Source organism: Miscanthus floridulus, chromosome 5 (genome assembly GCF_019320115.1).
Source record: "Miscanthus floridulus cultivar M001 chromosome 5, ASM1932011v1, whole genome shotgun sequence".
Lineage (NCBI taxonomy): Eukaryota > Viridiplantae > Streptophyta > Magnoliopsida > Poales > Poaceae > Miscanthus > Miscanthus floridulus.
Window position 1 is genome coordinate 146,552,986 of NC_089584.1, and position 27,475 is coordinate 146,580,460.

The window sequence follows — 27,475 nt, forward strand, 5'->3', positions numbered from 1 at the left end:
GTGGAAAAGTGGAACTAGACCAGATTATGATCATTGTTATCTTCTATCAGCAAATATTTTGATGATATAAACCAATAGTCTTGACCATGTCAAACTCATCCAACTCATTTTAAAACTAAACTAGTAGAAATTTAAATGTACAAACAAACACGATCATTCAACTATATAGTAAGCAGTTATTCCGTGTACAATGGAATTGAGGCAGATTACGATCATGTGCTCCAAGAATAAATCAGCAAATATTTGGTAAAGGAACAGAGCCTGGATCCTTGTACGATCTGCGGCTTGGATATTTTCAACAATCGTGTTACACGTTCTAATTCATTTTGAGGTCGGACTCCACGCGTCATTTTTTGATGTCGCGTAAAAGAAATATATAAAGAGTCAAAGACATATCTTATACCACACCAAGGTCCAAAAATTAAACAAGCTGAAAGGATCAAGATGCCCAAGAGGGGGGGTGAATTGGGCTAATTCTAAATTCTCTTGCAATAATCAAATCCTACGGATAGCCCAATTAACCCTTTTTGCCTAGAAAAGTGTTTATATCAAACTAATGCACAACAACCTCGCAACCTAAGTTCCAAACTTACTCTAGCAAGCAATTCTATGGATGTAAAACAAGTATTGAATTGCTCAAGGTAAATGCTCAAAGTAAGTGCTCAAAGTAAATAGAGAGAGAAAGGAACGCGGCGATGTTTTGCCGAGGTATCGGAGAGTCGCCACTCCCCACTAGTCCTCGTTGGAGCACCCGCGCAAGGGTGTAGCTCCCCCTTGATCCGCGCAAGGATCAAGTGCTCTCTACGGGTTGATTCTTGGACACTCCGTCGCGGCGAATCACCCAAAGCCGCTCACAACTTGAGTTGGGTCACCCACAAGCTCCGCCAGGTGAACACCAAACTCCCGATCACCACCAAGCCGTCTAGGTGATGGCGATCACCAAGAGTAACAAGCACGAACTCTCACTTGACCACGCGAAGCCTAATGAGAAGATGGATGCACACTTTGCTACTCTTGATTTGCTAGTGAGGCTACTCTCTTGGATTCTCAAATCACAAACACCTCACTAGGACCTTGCTCTTCTTGGCACTCACAAACATGTTTCTCAGCTGTTGAAATAAGCAAAAGTTGCTCCACTCACGAGTGGAGCCTCTATTTATAAGGCAGCCTGAAAAACGAACCGTTATGAGCTTCTGCGAGATGACCGGACGCTCCGGTCGTGATGATCGGATGCTCCGGTCAGTTCAACCCGCGAACCAGTAGTAAAGAGTCGACCGGACGCTGGCAGGGTCCGGTCAGCACTGATCGGACGCGTCCGGTCGCATAAAATCCTTACTGGAACCTTACTGGACTCGACCGGACGCTGAACCCTCAGGGTCCGGTCAGCACTGACCGGACGCGCCCGGTCACTCTTTCCCAAGTCTGGACCCTTACTGGAGTCGACCAGACGCTAGCCCTTAGCGTCCGGTCACACGACCTTACAGCGTCCGGTCACACCAGACTTAATCACCTCAGTCAAATGAACTGACCGGACCCTGCGGCCAGCGTCCGGTCAGTGTTTGACCCTTCATTCACTTCTAACTTTCGAACATATGTGAATGAAGTTTGCTCCAAAGGATCTTAGGCATTCATAGGAGCTACCTAGAGCTAGTTTAAACAAGTGTGCACCACACATAACTCACTAGACTCAACTAGGTCAAGTTACCCGTTCATACCCCCCTTCATAGTACGGCCAAAGGAAAAACAAAGTCCTAAACTACTCTAAGTGTTTCTCCAACTCGAATCGACACTTAGAACTAGTTATCCTTAACCTTGTCGTCCATCCTTTGAAAATCGAAACGATTTCCATCGTAGGGGCATGACAACCTCGATTGCCCAATCGATCTCCATTACCATGACCTAACTTAATTGCCTCTGCAAAACACACGTTAGTCATAGTAATCTTGTATTGACATTAATCACCGAAATCCAACTAAGGGCCTAGATGCTTTCACAAGCTAAGTATGCACAAGCTTTAATTTGTTTGACACCGATAACGCCTATTGCGAGTACAAGGGTACGTACGGGAAAAACCGATACCTGCGCGACGACGCATTTGTGAAAGTGTGGACAGCGCGTGTAGTCCCATGATCCATATCATATGCGATTAGGCTCCGCCGTCGAACGTCAAAGAGGTAAACCACAGCGCAGTCCGGATGGATCGCAACCACGCGGTGGCGCATCCCAAACCACATCTCCTTCCCCGACGGATTCAGTGACGACATGGCGCGGTGCTTCAAGACCCACCGCTCCACGCGGCCGCAGCTCTCGAGAGCATAGACCGACAGCTCGCGCGTCGGCGTCCACGTCCACGTAGAGCAGGCGGCGCTGCGACTGGCCAATGGTGCCGGGTCCGCCGAGCGTCTTGGCAGCGCACACACGGGTGATCCTCCACGTCTGGCCCGCGGCGACCACGCCGTTCGCGGTGGTGGTGGCGAGGTGCAGGAAGCCGTTGAGGTAGGCGTGCTTGCCGGCGTAGGCGACGTCGACGTGCCTCCAGTCGGCGTTCCTGAGAACCCACTCCCCGGTCTCCGACGAGTAGATACGCACCGCCTTGAGGAGGCTGTTCCCGCCCACCAGCTCCATCAAGTTGAAGTGCGAGGAGACTGCCGGGTCGAAGGCCAGGGAGGCAGGGCGGGCCCAGTCCATACGGTTCCTTAGCAGCATGAGCCCATCAGCAGCATCGATAAGGGCGGCGTCAACTCCGGGGTCATGCAGGGCGGGGGCATGGTTCTGACGCACCGGCGGCGGGGACAGGTCGACCCAGCTCCGGGTGCCGGGGTTGCAGACGACGTAGCGGGGAGCGGCCAGCGGCGGGTCATCGTCGGTCACGCAGCGCAGTCCAGCAGCCTCATGCGGGTCCTGTTGTACGTCGAAGGCAGGAACGGGAAGGCTGGGCCAACGAGGCGCGCCGCTGAGCGTGGAAGAGGAAGCCCGACACGGCGTCGTTGCGCGCAAGCCTGAGGCGGTGGACGGGGCCAGAGATGAGATCACGCCATGATCGGCAGATGCACTTGAGGCGGCACAGCTGCTTTGCCGGCAGCCGCGAGAGGATCTCGGCGCGGTGGACGGGGCCAGAGATGAGATCATGCCATGATCGGCAGATGCACTTGAGGCGGCACAGCTGCTTCGCCGGCAGCCGCGAGAGGATCTCGGCGATGAGGTCGTCGGCGAGGTAGGCGCCAGGTGGTGCGGCTCAGGCCCATCAGTCATTACGTGAAATCGATATTTCGATTGATCAGCGCCAGGAAATTAAGATCCAATCTTGATGCTGCTCAATAGCCTGAAATATAACAGAGTCCAGAGGAAAAATTCAATCTTCGACTGCAGGCAAAGCAGTCCAGAGGGGAAAAAAATCCATCGGATTATAACAGAGTTGGATTGGGATTTAAAGTTGAGTCTATATTAGTATAGTAGACAGATATAAGAACATTTGTATCCAAAAACGAGGAAATAAAACGATATATCAGTTTTCCGACGAACAGGCAAAACAGCAACTGCGATCCCAGCCAATGCATACAGCCCACTGTCTTCTTCAGAGCCAATGCAAGCCCTGCGCGCCCAGTCACGCTGGACCAATAAATTAACATAAAACCAAACTAACTAAATTGGCTCAAAGATTTGCCAATGTAGAAATCTACAAAGAATCACAACAAGTACATATTCACAGCTAAACAAATGTGCTCTATTTGTCCTCTTGGCCATGCATGCACGGGAAATGTCAAAATGAGGCAAGACGGCCCAGTTCCTCCATTGTTAGGCATCACTGCATTGTTCGTTCATAGTACAAGGTGGTTTAACCGGAAGCAAGAATGCAAGATTAGCTAGCAACTTGGCATGTTGTACAAATATAATATAACCACTGCCAACTAAAAATAATAATAATGGCCCTGTTCGCTTGTCTTATGAGCCGTACTATTTCAGCGAAAGAACAGTGTTTTTCTCTCACAACAAATCAGCGAACAGTACTTTCAGCCATGACTTTTCAGCAAAGCGAACAGGGCCAATATTCCAGGACTACATACCACAAAGCAAATTAATGATGGACAACCACCTTGCCAACTAAAAATAAGTGTGATTAGCAGCTACTGGTACAGAATATGAAGGCACATCTACTTTATCTAAAAAAAATGAAGGCACATCTGCTAGCAACTCATCCAGTCGTGCATTGTTCTCGTGTTATACTGATCCTACATTTTTTAGACAACGAAACCAATCCGGCTTCATCCCCTATAACCAAGAACATGAAACCAATTATTTCAACAAAGCAAATAGTAACAAAAAAAAGTCCAACTCAAAGCTCAGATTTAATACTCCCTCCGTTGTAAATTATAAGTTTTTATATGTACTCTAGATAGTAGATAGATAATAAAACCTATGTATTTAGAAAAGTTAGAATAACTTATAATTTGCATTAGAGGGAGTATTATTTAGCTATCCAAAGAAGTAAAGAGCTGCATCGGTCTCAAGCAATTAATCGAGAAGGGTTGGATGATCGTGCCTAACAACCAGCAGGCAGAGCTTCTCTCTTGCCTAGGTTGCCAACAACTACAAAGGACTGGTCGTCGTACCCACCAGAGATGCTGGACGTACACAGCCAGCAGAGAAATCGTCAGGTGACCTAACCTTGTTGCATTCTGCCGAGGCAAGTGAACAGAACACCACGCCTGCATTGCTGGTGGCGGCGGCGGAAAATGGCCGTCGGCAGGGCAGCCCAAATGGCTTCATCCCAGTCAACTTTAAATAGGTTGGGCCTTACTCTGAGTTCAATGTGAAAGATAGGCCCAGTAAATAATCTAGTACGGGCCCGCATAACAATGAACGTGACACACCTTGGTACCAAATTTAGTTTCTTTTTCTTTTTTGTAAAAAATGTCACGTGACGGTATGGTTGTTGGTGTGTTAAGTGTCTAATCTCAGCAATTAGCAGGCGTGTGATCCTGGCAATTAGCTTAATTGTCATCGTACGGCCGCCGTTAGGAGGACATGCACGTCTGGGAAATTAGGTGCCTATATGGACACCTAAACTCAAAATGGATAGCAAGAGACCCAAAATCAGCCTTCAACATAGTAGAGACATATTTTGGGTTGCCTGAGAGGCACAATCCAAATATGGGCATCCTCTCTCCTGAAAACTCATTTGCAGAAAGGATTCTCTTTTGGGTCTTGTTGTTGAAGAAGATGCCGAATAGGTATTGAACTTTTTGTCTGTAGCGCTACTCAAAGGACGAATGCGTCTTATATTTTCGGTGTTGTTGTTGGAGATAGCCTTATTGTGTTCCTTTTTTTGTGTGTCGATGCAAACATGTCAAACACAGTGTCATATCATGCATGATGCAACGTCCCGTGCACGCAATTATATTTAGGATTTGGGAACCACCTTTATATGTAAGCTACTCGATCTTCTTCGATCCTTTTGCTTCGAGTTTCAGAAATATAATGATAATCTGATTTGAAGGGGTCCCTTAATTGCACGCAATCTTGTATATCTTTATAGCTTCAGATGACAAGTGACCAAGAGGCCTAATTAAATCCCACTTTTCAGTCTTAGTATACATGGTCCGCACAAATAACATAGAGAGGTAGCTAGCGTTTCTCTTTACAACAATTAGTTTTTTCTTACTTAAAAATATTTTCATAAATAATTTTGTTCTTTAGTTTGATTTTATTGGTTCTTTCTCCATGCGTCCATTGCATTTACGCGCATGAATTACATGTAGCTATTGTCGGTGAATTATGGGCTTAAGGCTATATATCTCTCTCTCGATCATCTTCTTTTATCCGCCCACTACTATCCGTGGCCGGGCTTAATTATTCAGTTATTCTACTGGTGCAAAATCAAGGTAGGTTTTAGTTTTAACTCCATTCTCACTAAAACTATTGTTAAGTCTCCCACAATGCAAATTGTGTCCCTTAACCCTCTTTTGAATTTAGTTTTATATCACATTGTACCTTTGGAGATGTGCTAATTTTACATCCCTACTGCATTGCTGTAAGCTATAATGTATCCCATTTATTTCGACAGTTGGTGATAGACTTCTTTTAGAAAAACCTGAGTGATGTCCGTTGCTCTGCTATGAACTTCTCATGCATGCATGTGTATACTGTATAGGAGAATAGATGGAACAATTACACGTAGGGTATCACAAGGCAATGTGTTTTTCACGACATGGTCATAATATTGGCCACAAGAATCCATTTGTCCCCTAGGTCACTGTCATGAAAGCCATGCTTTGATGCACCTGTCATTGCCTCAATGGCTATTTTTTTTTCTCCTCAACCATATATACCTACCTATCTAAGGTGTGGTGAACAAACTATTAGCTACAAATTTAGTAAAATTTAGCAAAGAAGTGTGGCAATGTGTGGTTATTATCAAACACGCCCTAAAGTTCTTAATATTGATTATTACCCTCGTCTCTGCTGGGGTGCTGCGGGGGCCTACCGAATTTAGTTGCACGCATAACCAAATTAATAAGCATGCATGCATGCATGCAGCACTTGCACCCTGCCAATTGCATTTACATGCAACCAAACTAATAAACCATGCCAGACGCGGATAGGAGAGAGGGAACCTTATTTGGAAGTAATATCTCTGTCTCTAAATAAATAGATTCCGATGAGTTGGAACTCGTGAATAGCTGCTAAATTGCGGGATAAAATTTGAATGGTAAAACTATGTTTGGAGTGAGTACAGTTAAACATATACTCTACCTATGGAGCATGATCATATAGCAAAATTAAACAGTAGTAACGTGTGTTAATAACACAGCACATGCATGCAAATGTACAATGCAAATTACCAATTTGTGAGCATTAAGTATCTGTAGAGCGAGACTGCCACTGCTGGTGCGCAATTTAACGAGGTTCACGAGATTGACGGAGCACTAGCTGCTAGTGCACCTCCCCGGTTATTCGCCCCATTCGTTTGAACGTATTCAGAACTACTTTTCAGTTATGGAACAATATTTTTCTTTCATAACATTTTAGCATAAGCTAAATTTCAGCATAAGTGAACATGGTGATTAATATCAGGCGGAATTGGTGGCTATAGCTAGTTAGATGCAATGAAATCGTGCATTGATCTGTAGTAGATGAGTAGGTGCATATATATACACACACACATACACTACAGTGTTTGTAACTTTAATTTATACACTACCATACAGCAGTCTAATTAACCATACGTGTATCCTTCGATCAATGTTGACGTTTGGTACGTGCATGATATGCATGTCTATGATGGTGCGATCTGATCGATCACGCGTAGTTAATTAATGCAAAGCAGAAATAAAGAAAGAAAGAAAGGGAAAGAAGCGTGATCACTATAGATGATGAAGAGCTTCCAACCGACAATGCAGACACAGTTTTTCGCGGTTTAGACGGTCTCCAATGGATGACCTATATGGAGATCCAAATCCAAAATGAATCATGGATGGTACTGTATCAACCTCTAACAGAATACTTATATGCGAGACCTATTTTGGGTTACAGCAGAGGCACAACCAAAATGTGAGTATCATCTCTTCTGGAGACTCATTTGCATAAAGAGTTCTCTTTTAGGTCCTGCTGTTGGAGAAGACAAAAAATGGGTATTGAACCCTTTACCTGTAATGCTACCCAAACGTGGAATGAATCTTATATTTTGGGTGATATTGTTGGAGATAGTCTTAGCACGCAGCATGTCCGTGTCATGCAATGCAATCACTAGTTACGCGCGCGCCAAAAGTTAAGTAGTATAATCCATGCACCTGTCAGTTAGATTTGGCTTTTAATGGCATTATTAAGGCACGTATACCCTGTTCGCTTGATTGTTTCTGTGGCTTATAAGCCGGCTGATGCTGTTTTGTTGTGAGAGAAAAACACTGTATTATAACCGATAAGCATGGTAGATTTTCCGGAACTTATATATTGCATGCAGATGCATGTGCATGCATATATAGAGACGTGTATATATGCATGCACGGTTTATTTTTTGGCAGTGGCACAGTACGTACTTTCAGTACGGACTACGCACTTCATAGTCCATATACTCGTATTATTTCATAGTCCATATACTAGTATTATTTATCCATGTCGTGGAGAAGTGAAAGCAAGAGTATATATCTACGACAACGACATATGCACGTACGCATGCAGGATGCGTGTACATGTATATATACGCATGCAATGATAATTGGTGCCGGCCGATTATTACTAGCTCGATCCATGGACAGGTACGCGTGCGTATATAGGTGTAGGCACCCGGCAGATTTTCTATAGTAATTGGAGTCAATAAGTACTCGATCAAGTGCATGTACGTGTACGGGTACGTCGTATATATTAATATATGTACATGCACGATGATATGCATTCGTGTAGTACGTACATGCACCATGTAACTTTAAATCCAGCTGTAATTCAGTGTTCGACGCCGTGTAATCTTTCGTGTAATTCCAGATTTACGAAATATGTTATAGTTTCGCCTAAGGGGAGTGGATTCTAATTTACTATTTTGTAAACTCTCACGTTAGGAGACATACTTGTGTTGTGGTTTTTACTCTTTTCACCTATAATGTAATCATAGCCAATGTTGTGCTTTGAATCTAAGTGTGTTCGTTGCTTGAGTCCAACTCCATCAAATACTTCTTTCCACTAACATGTCATTGATTTGCTGGCCTAGAATAGGCATCATGTAATGACAACCAACCTCTATGTTGGTTTACAACATTGTAATAAAAAAAGTCATATTACCTTTACTTCCCATATTTTCCCATTTAATGTACCAAATATACCAACATTTCGTAGCAACGCGATGAGAAAATATATTGACATATGAGTCATATTTCCCAAGATTTTTCCTATACCAAGCACATCATCCGCAGTGAAGCACGGGCAACAGTGGCTAGTATATATATATACACAACAACAAAACAATGAAATGAACATGACACTTTGCTGCCAAATTAATTTCTTTTTTTTTGTTGAGAAAATGTAACGTGACAGTATGGTTGTTGATACCGTCCTCACTAACAGGTGTGTTAAGTGTCTAATCTCAGCAATTAGTAGGCCTGTGATCCTGGCAATTAGCTTTTAATTGTCATAGTACGGCCGCCGTTAGGAGGAGGACATGCACGTCCGGGAAATTACGTGCCTTATTGTGTTATTTTTTTTTGCCGGTGCAAAAATGTCAAACAATGTCATATCATGCATGGATCCTCCCATCACGCAATTATACTAAGGATTTAGGAACCACCTTTATATGTAAGCTACTCTTCTTCCTTTTAATTTGCTTCGAGTTCCAGAAATGTAATAATCTGATTTGAAGGGACCCTTAATTGCACGCAATCTTATATATCTTTATAGCTTCAGATGACAAGAGACCAAGAGGCCTAATTAAATCCCACTTTTCAGTCTTAGTATATGGTCCGCACAAACATATACGGAGTATACTCCATGTAGCTAGCGTTTCTCTCTACAATAATTAGTATTTTCATAAATAATTTTGTTCCCTTGTTTGGTTTTATTGGTTCTTTCTGATCCATGCGCCCCATTGCATTTACTCGCATGAACTCCATGTAGCTATTGTTGGTGAATTTATTGGCTTAAAGCTATATCTCTCTCATCTTCTTTTATCCCACCACTACTATCCGTGGCCGTGCTTATTCTACTGGTGCAAAATCAAGGTAGGTTTTATTTTTAACTCCATTCTCTAAAACTATTGTCAAGTCTCTCACAAATTGTGTCCGTTAACCCTCTTTTGAATTTAATTTTATATCACATTGTACCGTTGGAGATGTGCTAATTTCAGGCCTGCTACTCTACTACATTGTTGTAAGTTATATATAATGTATCCCATTTATTTCAACTGGTGATAACCTTCTTTTAGGAAAACCCTAGTGATGTCCACTTCTCTGCTATGAACTTCTCAGGCATTTGTATCGGAGATAGATGGAACAATTACTCGTAGGGTATCAGAAGCCAATATGTTTTTCATGACATGGTCATAGTCACTACGTAAAAAACGATTTTTAGCAACGGTTTAAATTTTTTTGTAGGGGCGGCTGGTGATGGAGCCGCCCCTACAGTGGCGTGCTCGAGTGCCCAGACACCAGCCGCCCCTACAAATGGAACAGCAGGTTTAATATTTTTTGTAGCAACGATTTAATCTAAGCCATTAGATCATAAAAAAAATCCACGATATAAGTTATTTTATTTTTTTCTCTGAATATAATATTTCAATTGTATTAGAGCATGCTTCTTTGGATTAATCTAGATTGTTAGATCATCATAAAATCAAATGGTGTAGAGTCTTTTCTTTTTCATAATTAATCTCATAACTTTTAGACCCTCTCGATGAATATATATATGGAGATCCTTTTACACACTTGTATATATATAATAATAGATTTACTAGTTTAAAAAAATTACTAGTCTCGGTGTAGAATATAGATAGTTTAGACTTTTTCAAACAGATAAGGGCTTGTTTGGTCTGTGGCCAAAATTTGCCATGCCACAGATTGGGCATGCCACATTTTTTTAGGCTACCGTTTGGTTCTAGTTCATAATTGTGGCTTGCCACACTTCTTACCCACCTGGCATTGCATCAATGACTCTTTTTTTTTTTTTGCCAAATCTATCATACCTATCTAAGGTGTGGTGAATAGTGTATTATTAGCTACAAATTGAGTAAAGTTTAGCAAAGAAGTGTGGCAATGTGTGGTTATTATCAAACACGCCCTATAAAGGTCACATTGATTATTAACCTCGTCTCTGTTGGGGTGACGGCGTGACGCGGTGCCTACCAAATTTAGTTGCACGCATAACCAAATAATTAAAACATGTATGCACTTTGCAGTTTGCACCCTGCCAATGCCCAATTGCATTTGCATGCAACCAAATTAAACCATACCAGACGTGGATAGTCGAGAGGGGTATTTTTGTCGTTTCAAGGCTCAAATAAACACCCCTAGCTAGTTGGAAGTAGGAACTCATGAATAGCGCGTTCTGCTAAATTGTGGGATAAATATGATTTTGAATACTAAAACTATGTTTGGACTGAGTACAGTTAAACATATACTCTACCTATGGAGCATGATCATAGCAAAAACAATCACTAGTAGAGAAATGACTTTTGATCCACTTCAAAATTTAGCTTTAGTCCCGGTATTTTTTGCGCCTGGGACTAGAAAAACCTTTAGTCCCAGTTGGTAGCTACAACCGGGACTAAAGGTTAACTTTTACTCCCGGTTGGTCCCTCCAACTGGGAGTAAAAGTCTACTCCCGGCTGGAGACTCTGTCCGGAACTAGAAAGGGACCAACCGGGAGTAAAAGTTAACCATTAGTCCCGGTTGGTAGCTCAAACCGGGACTAAAGGTCCCCTGCAGCAAAAGCCTGCCGCAGTAGCCGTTGGGCAGGGACCCTTAGTCCCGGTTGAAGCTACCAACTGGGACTAAAGATTTCTCTAGTTCCAAACGCGAAAAATACCAGGACTAAAGCCAAATTTCGAAGTGGATCAAAAGTCGTTTCTCTACTAGTGAACGTGTGTTAATAACACAGCACATGCATGCAAATGTACAATGCAAATTACCAATTTGTGAGCATTAAGTATCTGTAGAGCGAGACTGCCACTGCTGGTGCGCAATTTAACGAGGTTCACGAGATTGACCGAGCACTAGCTGCTATAGTGCACCTCGCCAGTTATTAATAAGAGGCGGAAATGGTGGCTATAGCTAGTTAGATGCAAAGAAATCGTGCATACTAGCTCTGTATAGTAGATCAGTAGGTGCATACACTACACTGTTTGTAACTTTATTATACTAGTACCATACAGCATGCAATCTAACCATACGCGTACGTATCCATCAATTCAATCAATGTTGACGTTTGGTTCGTGCATGATATGCATCATGCATGTATGACGGTGCGATCTGATCGATCACGCGTAGTTAATTAATACAAAGCAGCAGAAAGAAAGAAAAAGAAGTGTGATCAGATCACTATAGATGATGAAGAGCTTCGAACCGACAACGAGGACGCAGATTTTCGCGGTTTAGCACGCGCCATGTCCGTGTCATGCAATCACTGGAGTTTTGCGAAATGTAGCTACGCGCGTGCGCCAAAAGTCAACAGTAGTATAATCCATGCACCTGTCAGATTGGGCTTTTATTGGCATTATTAAGGCATGTAGATTTTCCGGATCTTATATATATACATTAATTTAAACCAGTTCATCATGATGCATGCACGCACGCAAGGATGACGATAATATATATTGCATGCAGCTGCATGCATAGCGACGTCTAGTATATGCATGCAATGTACGTACAGTTTATTTGTTGGCAGTGGCACGGTACGTACTTTCAGTACGGACTATACGCACTCCATAGTCCATATATTATTGCCTGATCCCTGTGGAGAAGTGAAAGCAAGAGTATATATATCATCTACGACAACGGACATGCACGTACGCATTTGCAGGATGCGTGTACATGCATATATATACATGTACGTATACATACAGAATCAGCTGGAAAGGTAGGTGTAGGCAACCGACAGATTTTCTGTAGTACGTACTCCGTAGTAGGCATGGAGTCAAGTACTCGATCAATTACGTGCACGTGTAGTACTACGTACGTCGTAGTATATATAGGTACATATATGCCATGCACGATGATATATGCATTCGTAGTACGTGGTTTGTTGGGTATACGTCTCATCACCATAAACACAGCGTGTCTACTGTCTAGGATTATATTGCAACAACTGCGTACTGCTTGGTCGATCAATTCGAGTAACAAGCAAGTCACCAATTAACTGTACGTACAGTCGTTGCTGCATTTCGGTCCGGCCGGTTTCGTCACTGCAATTATGGGCACGTTTGGGATCGCTGCTACTGAGGACTGCGTGGTGCGGTACGCGTACCGCGGCTATCCCGCCGCGATGCGGAAAACACCGATCTAGTTCATTTTTGCGGCGCTCACGCCGTATGCATGCGGTGAAAACAATTGGTTGCACCGCAGCAGGGCGTTTGGCGTGATTCTTCGCTTCTTTTGACCACCAGCGCACAGGACGCGGTCCCAAATACGCCCTATATTAGCTTCATCACGTCACGTACGGTGAGCTCTACGTAGGATTGGAGGAGTACATTTTTTAGTTCCTGACGACGATCCGACGCAGCCATTAATTGGAGGATACATGCATGCAGGAGATGATGAGAGATCGAGTAGCTTTTTGTTTAACGGTTGTATATAAAGTTTGGTGGCATACACACTGGCACATATATAGGACGTGACTACATACTGCATAGTGAAACGAATGGATCAATCTCGGTTGGTGGCTGCCGGCCGGCGCCTGATCTGATCGATCGATCGATATTCGATAATATGGCCTTGTTCGCTTCGCTGAAAAAACAAATCGAAATACTGTTCGGACTGATTTGTTGGAAAAGAAAAACACTATCCCAGCTGAAAAAACAAGCTGAAAAATACGAATTATAACGAGCCTATGTCTCCTGGCCCTCACGTACGTATGCGGATGCATGCACTCGATCGTACAGTTTCAGGGCCACAAACACGGCGAGGCTACGGTGCATGATTCGTTGCCAGCTCTGTGGCGTGTATACGTATCGTAGCAGCCTAAGATCGGAGCCCGGGCGTAGGCGTGGTGGCGTACTAATATATTCTCAGCCGAAAAGTCGGCGTCCAATATTAATCCTAGTGCTGCAGAAGCCAGAACTCACAAGGTACGAGCTCAAAAGATGGCCGGCGGCTTTTGTTCATTGCTTGCATACATAGCATATATATGACTACACCACAAAGCAATCAAACAATTCGGGCCTAAGTTTCTTCTCAAGCATATATACTAGAGCTGTTTGATTATACTGCAACCCTACCAATGCAAGCAGGTCCGTTTTTTAGATCAAAGGCATTCACCCGGCTTTTATTGAAAGCTTAACGAAAGCCCAAGATCCTGCTGGGAAAACCAGCTTATAGATTAAGCACTAAACCCTTCAACGAACTCTATAAACTACACATCAAAAGATCTATCATCAGACCTCTAAACCCAAACAGCAAGTTTGAACCACCAACATTCGGACCACCAAAAACAGACAAAAGACAACCCCTCGCCACAGCTACATTGCTACAGTGGCATTAGAAGCAACTAGATTTATCATCTCATTCGCCACAGGCTTCAGATTGGGCTTCAAGAGCGGACGCCAAGATTTCACCACCATCAACGTCTTGTAAATGATTGCCACCGGAGAAGTCATCGTCTTCTTGTTAAACACCACATCATTGCGCGCCTTCCAGATAGTCCATAACGCCCCTGCACATAGGAACAATGTTACCTGTTGTTTTTTTCCTCTAAGTTTTGTCAAGATCTCTAAAAAAAGCGTTGAACAACTTGTTGGCGACAATGGCCAACTAAGAGTTTCACGAAAAAATGACCACAAGAAAACAGCAATGGGGCATTGGAACAAAATATGGTCCGACGTTTCAAGTCTATCACAACTGAAACATTCCTCCGGTCCAGACCATTTCTTCTTCTTCAGTTGGACCCCACACTGGATTCTATCATGTATGGCCATCCATAAGAAAATTTTAAACTTCAAAGGAATATTACATTTCCAGATAAGCATCATTTGCACATCTTGAACCCCTCCAAAGGTCATCAGGTTATAAAGTGATTTTGCTAAATATTGCTGAGATCTCTCTAAAGCCCAAAACACCTCATCTCTGCCATCTGACAAAGAAACTTCATCTAACAACAACATCAGATTGCTCCATTCTTCCCATAAAATTCCATTCAACTGCCTTCTAAATTCTAAAAACCACTGACCTTCCACCCAGGCCTCTGCCACCTCCAGGTCCTGGCGAACAGCAATATGAAACATGTTAGAAAAAGTTACTTTCAGTACACAATCTCCTAACCAACAATCATGCTAAAACCTTGTTTGCATCCCTGATTTTATCCTAATACACCTTCCCATTTGAAACCACTTTCTGACATCCAACAAAGATTTCCAGAATTGAGAGCCCTTCCTATTTTTGACTTGGAAAATACTTTTGTGGCCCAAATATTTGTTTCTCAATATGTTACAACACAAACTATTATCTCCTCTTTCAAGCTTGTCAATCCATTTACCACGTAAACAAGTATTTATAACTCTAATGTCCATAAAACCAAGACCTCCAAACTGCTTCGGCCTGTTTAGAGCTTGCCACTTAACCATATGATACCTCCTTTTCTTGCTTGTCCCTTCCCAGAAGAATCTAGCTCTAATAGAATCCAACCTCTGAAAATTGCCTTCATATAGCTAATACACACCCATCGTGTACATGGGTAAGCTAGACAGACAAGAATCAATCAAAACAGATTTTCCCCCTGATGACAAATACTCACATTGCCAAGTTCCCAGTCTTTTCTCTGTCTTCTCACAAACATAACTCATTTGTGCTTTTGATATCTTATAACAACTAACCGGCATTCCTAGATATTTCATCGGAAGAACTCCACCTTTACATCCCAACATCTCTGCTGCAACATTCATCTTCGCTGCAGACAAACCTACTGAGAAAATCTCACTTTTCTCAAAGTTTATCTTCATTCCTGACATAGCCTCATAGCAAGATAGAATTACTCTAACATTTCGCAAAGTTTGTAAATCAAACTGTAAGAGCAGAATAGTATCATCAGCATACTGTAAGTGTGTTAACCCTCCTTCAACTAAGTGTGGTACAAGCCCCTTAATCATCCCAGCAGCACAGGCTCTCGATAACATAGCAGAAAGGGCATCTGCTACAAGGTTAAACAACAGTGGAGATAATGGATCACCCTGTCTAAGTCCTTTGAAGCTTCTAAAATAGTCCCCTCTTTCCCCATTCAGATCAATGCACACCTTTCCCCCTCTAACAACTTTATTCATCCATTGAATCCATTTCATATCAAACCCTTTTCTATGAAGAACTTTCTCTAACAAATTCCAATTAACTCTATCATACGCTTGTTCAAAATCCAACTTGATGATAACCCCACTTGTTTTTGTATCCTTAAGTTCATGCATCACCTCCTGCAGGATCACCACTCCCTCTAAAATATTTCTTCCAGGTATAAAAGTTGTTTGGAAAATACTCACCACCCTACCAACCATTGATGAGAGCCTTACAGTGAGAGTTTTGGTGATAATCTTGTATATTACATTTAAAAGGCAAATCGGTCTAAATTGTTTGACACTATTTGTCAGTTTAACCTTAGGTAACAGAATAATAACTCCATAGTTTAGTCTACACAGCTCCAACTGCCCATCATATAATCTATCTAGCATTTCTTTGATATCCACTCTTATCATATTCCAAAAAGCTTTGAAAAATTCTATTGAAAAACCATCCAGGCCTGGAGCCGTATTATTTTTCATCTCCTTAATCACCACATCAAGTTCTTCTAAAGAGAATGGTCTAGTCAAAAACTCATTCTCTTCTTGCTAAATTTGCTGATAACTCAGCCAAAGATCCCTGTCCAAATGCATATCAGCCACCTCTTCACTCCCAAATAATTTTTTATAGTATTCCGTAATGTGATCTCTAAGGCTGCCAGGCTGAACCACTTCTTGACCATTCACCTCTAGCATTGAAATATGCATTTTCCTTCTCCTGCCATTAGCACATTTATGAAAGTAGCTAGAATTTGAGTCACCAGCCAACAACCATTTCTCACCACCTCTTCTTTGCCATTGTAACTCTTCTTCTAACAGCATCTGGTTAAAAGTTTGATCCAAAGCATATCTTTCCTCCCACTCTAAATGAGCCAGTTCCCTTTCCTCACTCCAATCATCCAATATGGCAATTCTTCTAATAATTTCTTCCTTCTATTTTCTTCTCTGGCTATCCAGATTCTAACCCTAGCCTTTTATAGCTCTCCTCAACTTACTTGAAATCACATGCCAATGATCTAAAGGATCATATTTAAATCTTGAAGGCCATTTATCTCTCACCTATTCTCTGAACCCCTCCTGTTAGAGCCAATGAGCACTAAATCTGAAATAAAACTGCTGACCTAGCGCATTGCCTCCTGTATCCACTATAAGAGGGTTATGATTTGATCCTAGCCTCGGACCAGTTACCACCGACGTCAGAGTAAACTTATCTTCCCAAGCATTTGCCACCAAAACTCTATCTAGAACACACATAATCGGAGGATTTTGTCTGTTTGTCCAGGTAAACCATCTGCCTTCATGGTAAGATTGAAACACTGGTAAAAATTACCCACATCTTCAGCTGTAACTATAGCCAGCTCTTTATCCACACCCATGAGCAAACCACCTGAATGTCCAGAACAAGGCATCCAGGACCAAAACATATCCTTCTGGCCAGCGAACCTCTCTAACTCTCTATTTCTAAAAGAAGACTTAATGGTTTCCTATAAGCAGATGCAATCAAAAGAATGTTTATTAACTAATTCTAAAAGCAACTTTCTCCTCCCTATATTTCCCAGACCTCTAATATTCCAATACAGAATCTTCATCCTTGATCTCTATGAGATAATTTATTCATTGTATCAGCACCACCCCCCATCAACTCTAACACCTAGGGGCTCAAATCCACAGAACTCTCAGTCTCCAAAGGAACTCTAATAATTGTATCATTTGGGATCACAGAACTTGACTCAATCTTTTGCTTAGTTTTTTTTGCAAAGCAATGAAAGCATCTTCCTTAGCTTGTATCAAAGAAATGTTTGCAATTCTAGAAGCCTCATCTTGCCCCAATGAGAAACCACATACTCTAGCCATAGAATCTAAGGAGCAAGTATCAATAGAACAAGAAGATGAGGGAATGGATTTAGTACCTTTTGCATCAGCTGTCCTATCTTCCGATTTATCTTGAATTGCTCCTTTTTCTCTTGAATTCTCGAACTATGCCTGGTATTGAAATTAACCAGGCCACTCTTAACTGGCTGAAGTTTGGAAACCCCATATGATTCCTCTTCCAAAAGAGATGTCTGACCCCCATCAGATGACACCACATTTTCAAGCACCAGATCACCCTGCTGATTCAGACTAGCAGCTAAATCATGCATATCCTAAACAATGCCAGATTTGGTCATCAACCTCTGATAATCATCTATATCATCATTAGGTCCCCGAGTATTCATCTCTAATTCTTCAACAAGTGGACCAGTACTTTTAGAACTACCCATAGCAACTTGCCTTTGATGACTAGAAGAACCAGACCCATATTTCTAACTAGTATCACCAGGTATAGGTTTGCCCGATTCCAGCCATCCATGACTATCTTATGATTCTGGGTCTTCTTCATCAGTAACATCATCTTCTTCTTCATCAGGATCATCATCTGGCTTGGATGGGGGATAATTCTGGAGCTTGTCTAAAAAATACCAAGTTATCTTTCTACCCTTCTTATTAATAAACACTTCAGATGTCCCACCTATCTTGTTAGGATTGCGGCATGACACCTTTACCCACACCGCTTTCCATTGTAGAGATGGTACATGCACCTCCTCTAGGTCACCCACCAACCTAGCCAGCTCCATAACAACAAACTTAGTTCTAGCAAATTTTGGAATGCCAATAGCTCTAACCCACACAGACTGAAGAACCTGAAACACCTCTGGATCCATATCTGACTCCTCAACCACAGCCACAATGTTAGACATGATAAACTTGATTTTTTTCATCTTGATTAGCAGATTCAAAGCCACTTTGGATGGTAGGTTCACCAGAAATTCACTCCCCGAGATGTGCTTGACATCCCAATCCCAATTCGAATCCATCAAATATTGCAATTCAGTCTTAACTCTAAACTTAGTACCCCTTCCTTCCAAAATCGACACAATAGCTCTAATCGGACCCTCTGTTTCAGGTTTAGCTTTAGCCTTAGGCTCAGGTAAATCTAGAGCATAAAAGATCTGAGCAGGCATACCATACGCACAAAGACGCAAACCCTTGTTTGATTTCATCAAGGGACACTGATTGGACTTATGACCTGACTCTCGACAACTATAACAGAACGGTGGTTTCTTGCAGGTAGAACGATGGTACACTCAATTATTTCTAAACCTAGCTATAAAACGTTAACAACATCATGGTACACTCAATTATTTCTAAACCTAGCTATATATGCTAAGCTCTACAACTATTCTTGTATATATAGCTCATCATATTATTCTATGCCTCGTACCGTACCCATACCTAGCTCTGATATGGTACACAACTTTACCTGTTCACACACACCACATGTGGAGGAACATGCATCCATTTTATGACAAGAGACTACGACCCAACTACTCAATACAAAGATTCACGAAGCACCAAGCACACACAGAGCACCAGTGCTAGGGAAACAAACAAATAGGCCCATAGTCTATAGATGCTCACACATATATGTCGTCTATCGCGATAAATAGTGACCATCAAGATTCACCAGGTACTAGCCATGTTGTTTCATGATTTTGACTTTCATGACCATATGCCCTGCCTCCACTAGCCTTCTATGTTCGAGGTTGATGTTGTCTCGACCAGGTTTGACTCAAGCATCCCTGCACCATGCATGCTAACTCATAGCGTCACTGACGCCCCATCGGTAGTCACACAAGGTATCCATCAATCCAGGCACCGCCCATGGCCGTTAACACCAAAGTCGTCGCCGCGTCTTGCAGGCTGCCCCTAGGCCAGGTGAGACACTCGTTGGGTATATTGATGTCCACTCGTTCAGAGTAATATTAATTGTGTGTCGTGGTAGTCATTTGCCACAACTTGTGTTGTCTGTGACCCCTGTGATAGCTGATACTACCTTTGGTCAGGTGTGACTGTGTGAGGCATTTGTTACCTCATTCGGTTACACTGAGAAGCTACAAGTAGTAGCGAACCGAACACTCAAATAGAGCCTAGGCTAGGTGAACCTTAAGCGGCCAATAAGCTAGGTCACGTCTTTTGAAACTTTGAACAAAGGATGCTACAACAAATGCCTCATTATGGAGGCCAGGCGCATATGGCTAGGTTCACCGGACTCTGGGTGGGAAATGTCTTGCCGCTTGTGTATGTGTCCGGCAGGTCTATCTTCACCGTCAATACAACCTGCAGCACGAATCTTGATGCTGTTACATTCCTATGCTGCTGGCACTCTGTTGTGTTGGGTTTAGGGTTTAGGGTTTAGAATTTAGGGTCTTATTAAATCTAATGGTTTGTTAGTAAGTTGATTCACACGTGATCACGAATCTTGATGCAGTTGGGACACTTCAACGGCCATGATATGCCATGCGGCCACACATACAGATGATAAATCCACTCTCGACCCTGGGTCCGCCATTGACTTCAAAGCACCCTTTGTTTCTAACCGATCCTACATGATCTCTTGAGACCAACAACATGGAGCGTTCCACATGGTTCGTATAAAGCCCTCCACACGGTGGCCGGTAAAGGCGAGTGCTGTAGGAGGATGGTGGACAAGTGGTGCTCCCCGGAGTGGTCGGAGACACACGTCGCTTGCCGGGAGCGGCGTTTGATGATGACAGGTGCACCACACCATCAGGGGAACCTTACCCTTGCCGAGTACGCGGAGAGATGGGTACGTGACTTCATTTATGTATTCCAATGCTTGCTTCTGCATAGTTTCTAATGATCTTACTGTTTGTTTCACAGTCGGCGTCACATGGTGGCGCACCTTGCTCCCAGGTGAAGGCATGGGCTATGGCCCACAAGGGCAAGGCGACGTCCGCCGTCGACTTCAACCCGGAGGACCCCCCCTCGGCGTACAGCAATCCCTCCATCCATAGCCGTCTCACCGAGTACACAACGGCGGCCAAGGCAGTCCATGGGCCGAAGTACGATCCTAGCACCCAGGATTTCGAAGGAGACCTTGTCATGATGGTGGGAGGAGGCAAGAAGCATGGCAGGTACTGGCTTAGCGACAGCGTCGTCGACACAGCCACTACTCCCACTCTCTTCTAGATCCAAGCAAGCGACACGGGCCAGAGGCCGCCTATACGCCCACGGCCGACCAGTACGCAGCATGCCATGCAGACTTTGCAGGTTATTACTCTTTTATTCGTCGTTTATTGTTTCTTACATACCTTTGATTTCCATTATAACATTGGGGTGAAATTTTGTAGGCCGAGCTAGAAGAAGAGAGGAGGCAGAGAATAGTGTTGGAGGTGAAGATTGACGCTGATCGGCAGAGGCAGGAGCAGATGTTTCAGTGGATGTAAAATCTCGACGCGAAGATGGGTGAACCTCTGCCACAAGCGCTATTCCTTCCTCCTCGTCCTCCTGAAGACACTCCTGTGAGTATATCTATCCCTATGTCCACTCTCTCACACACACACACACACTCACACACACACACACACTCACACACACACCAGCACACACACTCACACACACACACACACACACACACACACACACACACACACACACACACACACACACACACACACACACACACACACACCAGCACACACTCACACTCACACTCACAGACACACACCAGCACACACACTCACACACACACACCAGCACACACACACACACACCAGCACACCAGCACACACACACACTCACACACACAGCTGTATTTGTTGTATTGCCTTTTGAATTGCAATGCTACTAGCTATATATGTCTCAACAATTCCTTTTGCAGCTATCAAGTAATCTTATCACACTCACAGACACACACCAGCACACACACTCACACACACACACACACACACCAGCACACCAGCACACACACACACACTCACACACACAGCTGTATTTGTTGTATTGCCTTTTGAATTGCAATGCTACTAGCTATATATGTCTCAACAATTCCTTTTGCAGCTATCAAGTAATCTTATCTATTCTTTGTGTAGGGTCAATCGGCGGCATCAAACGATGTACCTCATGACCCACCGTAGCAGTCGCCGTGGTCTAATTGGTGATTTGCTTCTTTTCATGTGTTGAACTTATTCCTTGTGTTGCACTTATGCTTGTAATGTACTTGTGGTGGATACTTTAAACTCAAACCTTATGTTGGTATTGTGGTATGACATTTGTGTACCATTGTGGATTATTATGATGTATGTGATATGTGGTGTGTGGAGATGATATATATATGTGATATATGTGCTGTGTAATATATCTATGCTGTGAAACATATCTGTGCTGTGATATATATATGTGCTGTGAAATGTAATGCAAAAACAAAAAAAATCAGATTTATGAGGCTTTGCCGAGTGTTATGACCAAGACACTCGGCAAAGCAAACACAATTTGCCGAGTGTTATCACCAAGACACTCGGCGAAGAGCTATTTTTTAAAAAAACCAAATACTGTTTGAAAAATGTTTGCCGAGTGTCTGCCAGTGCCACATTCGGCATATGTTTATCATTTGCCGAGTGCAGCACTCGGCGACAAGGAATTCTAAAAACCAAAAATATTTTAAAAAAAATTAGTTGCCGAATGCCTTGCCGTTTGACACTCGGCGAAGTCGCTGTTAACGGCAGGTCTGGCGTTATGACCGTTTCTTTTTGCCGAGAGCCAAACTGCACACGGCAAAAACGTTGCCGAGTGCCCGATAAATGGCACTCGGCAAAGTTGGCTTTGCCGGAACTGTTTATGGCGAGTGCTATTCGCCGAGTGTTACACTCGGCGAACAATTTGCCGAGTGTTTTCTGTATTTTGCCGAGTGTTTCGGACACTCGGCAAACTCAAGGAGTCTGGTAGTAATCGACTCCTCTACAGCTTCTTCTCACACCTAGCTAAGAAGACCATTTTCACGTGGTTGCTCTGCATGAACCGTATACCTACTATAAGCCTACAGCTTACTTCTTCTGTCCCTTTTTAACTGTGGTTAAAAAAAACTTACCAAAAAGTCAAACGCACTTAACTTTGACCCAATATATATATAAAATATTAATATTTATAATACATATATAATTAGTATCATTAGATGGTTCGTTGAATCTATTTTTTATAATAAATCTATTTAAAGATATATATATTGATAATATTTTCTACGCTCCCGTAACCTCCACTCCCGTAGCCACGATCTTCCAAAGCTCAGTGATGAATGGAAATATCAATTAGCATTCCGTACTCTTGCATTTACTTCACGCGGCCGGAATATATAGCTAGATCCGTCACGATATGTGACGTCGTACGTACGAGCTGGTGAGAGATGAGATGGGTCGTCACGTACGTTGGATCATATATTGTTATGTCTTATGTGTATATATTCTTGATGTTCCATGCATGGTCGAGGTCCAAGTATTGAACGGCTTGATTGGATATCATATTTATATCTATCGTCACACACACGCACGTATACGTACAACAAGAAAGAACTACATATACAGATATACTGAAAGCCTACCTTATATATACTGTACATGCATCTTTCCAATTAACCTGTTCACATGCATGCATGCATGTGTACGTCGTCCCGTCCAATCCATGCAGTACGTGCGATGGACCGGCCGGTCATGTGTTTATTAAGCAATATTTAAGCAACTAGTACTAGTACCAGCTTAGGCAGCGTTCGGTAGGACTGAATTTTATACTATTCATACAAGAAAATAATGTTTATATTGAAATATTGTGAGAGAAAAATACTGCTCTGACTGAAAAAAAGAAGCCAACCAACCAGCCGAAACCAATCAGCCCCGAACCTGCCTTAGTCTGAGAACCACCACTATAAATACCAGGTGCCCTCCCTTCGTCCTCAGACCAACCCAGCCATTTCCCTTCTTGCGCATAGCTAACTGCCAACTAACAGCTGGATCACAAGAAGCGATCGAACCAGCAATTTGTTAGCAAAGCACATACTTTTTGACGTGGACCAACCATGGCCAACAAGCTCTCCACTTCCCTCCTCGCTGCCTGCATCGCCGCCACCGTCCTCCTGGCGCTCGCCGCACCTGCAGTGCTCGCCGGCGACCCCGACATGCTCCAGGACATCTGCGTCGCCGACTACAAATCCCTCAAGGGCCGTAAGTCATCGATCTCCAGTTCTACACACTAGCTATAGCTAGCAACATTGTTTTTCGGTGATCTCTCCAAGTCCACTGTCCACACTATATATATAATAATAACTATGCCTTGCAGCACTGCGGCTGAACGGATTCCCGTGCAAGAGGCCGGAGAACGTGACGGCGAACGACTTCTTCTCCGACGTGCTGGCGACCCCGGGCAACACGGGCAACGCGGTGGGGTCCGCAGTGACGTCGGCGAACGTTGAGAAGCTCCCGGGGCTCAACACGCTGGGCGTGTCGGTGTCGCGCATCGACTACGCGCCGTGGGGCGTGAACCCGCCGCACGTCCACCCGCGCGCCACCGAGGTCATCTTCGTCCTCCAGGGCTCCCTCGACGTCGGCTTCGTCACCACCGCCAACCGCCTCTACGCGCGCACCGTCTGCGCCGGCGAGGTCTTCGTCTTCCCCCGGGGGCTCGTCCACTACCAGAAGAACAATGGCGGCGGCCCCGCCGCGGTGCTCTCCGCCTTCGACAGCCAGCTGCCCGGCACGCAGCCCGTCGCCGAGGCCCTCTTCGGCGCGTCGCCGCCCGTGCCCACCGACGTGCTCGCCAGGAGCTTCCAGATCGACGGAGGACTCGTGGAGGCCATCAAGTCCAAGTTCCCGCCCAAGTAATAGGCCTGTCATGCTCATGCATGCAAGCACCATGCACGTATTATACGCTGGTAATAACGAGTCCGTACTACTTACTCCGATCGCGAGTGTGTGATTTAATTGAAGCATTGTCATCACTTTGTATTCTAGCTGTAAAGCAAGTGTGTATGGGTCGATCAGTTCGTTGGGTTCTTTAGTTCTTGGTGAGGTCATGATAGCCATGCATGGCTTCACCGACAGTTCACTGTTGTTGCGTTTCAATTTCTGCATGAGCCACTTGTATGTGTACGGTGGTGTGTTTCTGTCAATGTGCAAATCCAGAGTAATGAGTGTCCTGATTATTGTTGCTCTTGCAACATATTCATCGGATAATAAATTATGTCGTCGTTCATCATCATGCATACACATCATCATTTAGAAATTGGAGCCGTCAAAACTGTGAGCAGGCGACCTGATAGTCCCTGTTCCTCCTACCGTACCTCCATCAAAGAAAGGAGCGCCATCAGCGGTGGAACCAGGAGTTTTGATTAGTGGGGGCGGGCAATACGATGACACTTCATAAATATGATAAATATATACATCAAGTATATGTATCAATGGCTTTTCAATGTTCTTACGTACGTATTTAGTATTCATAGCGAAAAAACACAATATTATCAAAAAATGGGTGAAATAATAACTTTTTTGTGCTATGCAATTGAAATTTTTATAGGGTATTAATTTTTTTTCAGGGGAGGGGGATGAGCCCCGACTGGCAAAGGAATTACCACTACTCCAGATCTGGACATCACTGCCGGTTCAAAAACCTACTTCACTGCTGGATTTTGAACCGACAGTGGCATACCGGCAGTGATGAGGGGTTGACATCACTGTCGGTCCTTAAAAACCGACACTGATCTACATAAAACAGTGTCGGTTCCTAGCTTCACCCGGCAGTGTCCAGTTGAACAACACTGCCAGTTTGTAGAGCCAACCGACAGTGACAGTTGCTTCAAGAGTGTCGGTTCTTGGCTCAAGCCAGCAGTGTTGAGCAAGCCTACACTGTCGGTTCATGGATCAAACCGGCAGTGTTGTAGTAAATATCAGTGTCGGTTCATGGATTAAACCGGCAGTGTTCTCGTAACTATCAGTGTCGGTTCATGGTTCAAGCCGGTAGTGTTGAGCAAGCCAACACTGTCGGTTCATGGTTCAAACCGGCAGTGTTGTAGTAAATATCAGTGTCGATTCATGAATCAAACCGGCAGTGTTCTCGTAACTATCAGTGTCGGTTCATGGTTCAAGCCGGCAGTGTTGAGCAAGCCAACACTGTCGGTTTCCTTCTAACCGGCAGTGATGGTTACGACAACACTACCAGTTTGTTGCTAACCGGCGGTGATGGTCCGTTCGTATTTTATTGTTTTATAATTTATTTTAATTTATATTTTTTCGTGGAATCGGGTTTCGCTTTTATATACGCTACGTAGATGACAAGTCCATCAATATTAAACATTACAAATATTATGATTACAATTCAAATGTTCTTATCCACATCTCGATCCCTTAAAATAAAAAAGAAATGTTCTTGGACTTCACACATGCTTCTCGGACTTCCTACAATAATCTTCCGAGCCGCTCTGGGCCATACTGGCCCTTGTACCTCACGGATTGTGTAATGAAAAATACTCCATCTTTTTCCAATACCTCGGCTAAGATAAATTTTGCCAGCGACGATTGTAGTGCGACGATCTCCATGTCTAGCAGCCTTTCGTGCTTAAATTTCTTGCGCTGTCGTTCAAAAAAGATGATATCCAAAGAGGAACAGTAAATCATTTTGTTGAATTATAACAGACATAAATGAAATGGAGATTATACACACCAACTTATCGGCTTCTTCTGATTTTCCGCCGATGTAGCGAAGCATTGCCCACATTACATAAAACCCGCACTCATTGTTTGCCGCTGGCTATGATAGGCACTTCCCCTCCATTTCGACAACCTTGAATGGGACCGGCGTCCCACCGATATGTCTTCTTCGGACACTGAGCAATATTAAAAGGAGAAACATTAGAAAGCGGTATGTGTGACAAGAAAATAATAGTTATTAGGATCGCTTACTAATTCAGCACTGCCACCAGTGCATCCAGATGATGAAATGGTTTTTTCTTCAAGGCCCACACCTCGATCAGATTTTTTGGCAAGATTGACACAAATGAAGACGAAATGGTTGCTGCAATCACAAAATCCTAATTATTGAATAATCTTAACGAAAAAAGAAGCATAAAATTAAAAGCCAAAAACACATACTCGCAGTTGTAGGCTAGAAGTATGTGGGTTTTCTTCTTCATCGTGAATTCATCGAAAACAGCAATCAATCTCTATTTCAGGTCTTCCACGTCACATCCATAGAGGCCTAGACATGTCCTCTCATTGACTCGCAAGGGGTCCAAGAAGCCTATGTAATCCCATTTGCTTTTTACAATGCAAAATTTTGATATACACCTACATAAAATCATGGGAAGTGCTCAAAAGTTAACAATTTGTCTTGAGAGAGTAGTTAATTATAATATCGCGCATGTAGGGTACTTACATAGTCCACAACGTCAATATTTGAACATCGAGATCGCGTTTCTGGTATAGCTAGAACAAGTACTCCCACTCAACATCGAACTTCTCTTCTTCAGGATAATAGAAAACATATGGTGAACAGATAATAACCTCAAAACCAAAGTCGTCCATCTCTGTTGCTTGAGCCATATAATATTCATGCAACTGGCGCATATATGTTGTCAGATTTTTATACTCGTCATCGAGAACCAAAAGATTGCCCCTTTCATACTTCATTGCCGGTGTTCCCGTC

The 27,475-nt window shown here is 43.4% G+C and overlaps 1 protein-coding gene and 1 pseudogene across 1 annotated transcript; one reads left to right on the top strand and one right to left on the bottom strand.

Annotated features, from left to right (window-relative positions):
- Positions 1 to 18,096: 18,096 nt before the first annotated feature.
- Positions 18,097 to 18,954, bottom strand: LOC136455571 (uncharacterized; annotated as a pseudogene).
- Positions 18,955 to 23,743: 4,789 nt separating this feature from the next.
- On the top strand, positions 23,744 to 25,036 carry LOC136454023 (germin-like protein 1-3). The gene is made up of 2 exons (XM_066454577.1): positions 23,744 to 24,003; positions 24,119 to 25,036. The coding sequence occupies exons 1-2, from the start codon at positions 23,859 to 23,861 to the stop codon at positions 24,658 to 24,660; spliced, it is 687 nt and encodes a 228-aa protein (XP_066310674.1). The 5' UTR covers positions 23,744 to 23,858; the 3' UTR covers positions 24,661 to 25,036.
- Positions 25,037 to 27,475: the final 2,439 nt, after the last annotated feature.

Excerpts from the sequence above, each read along its gene's own strand:
- LOC136454023 (XM_066454577.1), top strand. The coding sequence starts at position 23,859 with ATGGCCAACAAGCTCTCCACTTCCCTCCTCGCTGCCTGCATCGCCGCC. Across the intron at positions 24,004-24,118 it reads CTACAAATCCCTCAAGGGCC|CACTGCGGCTGAACGGATTC; the intron begins GTAAGTCATCGA and ends TATGCCTTGCAG.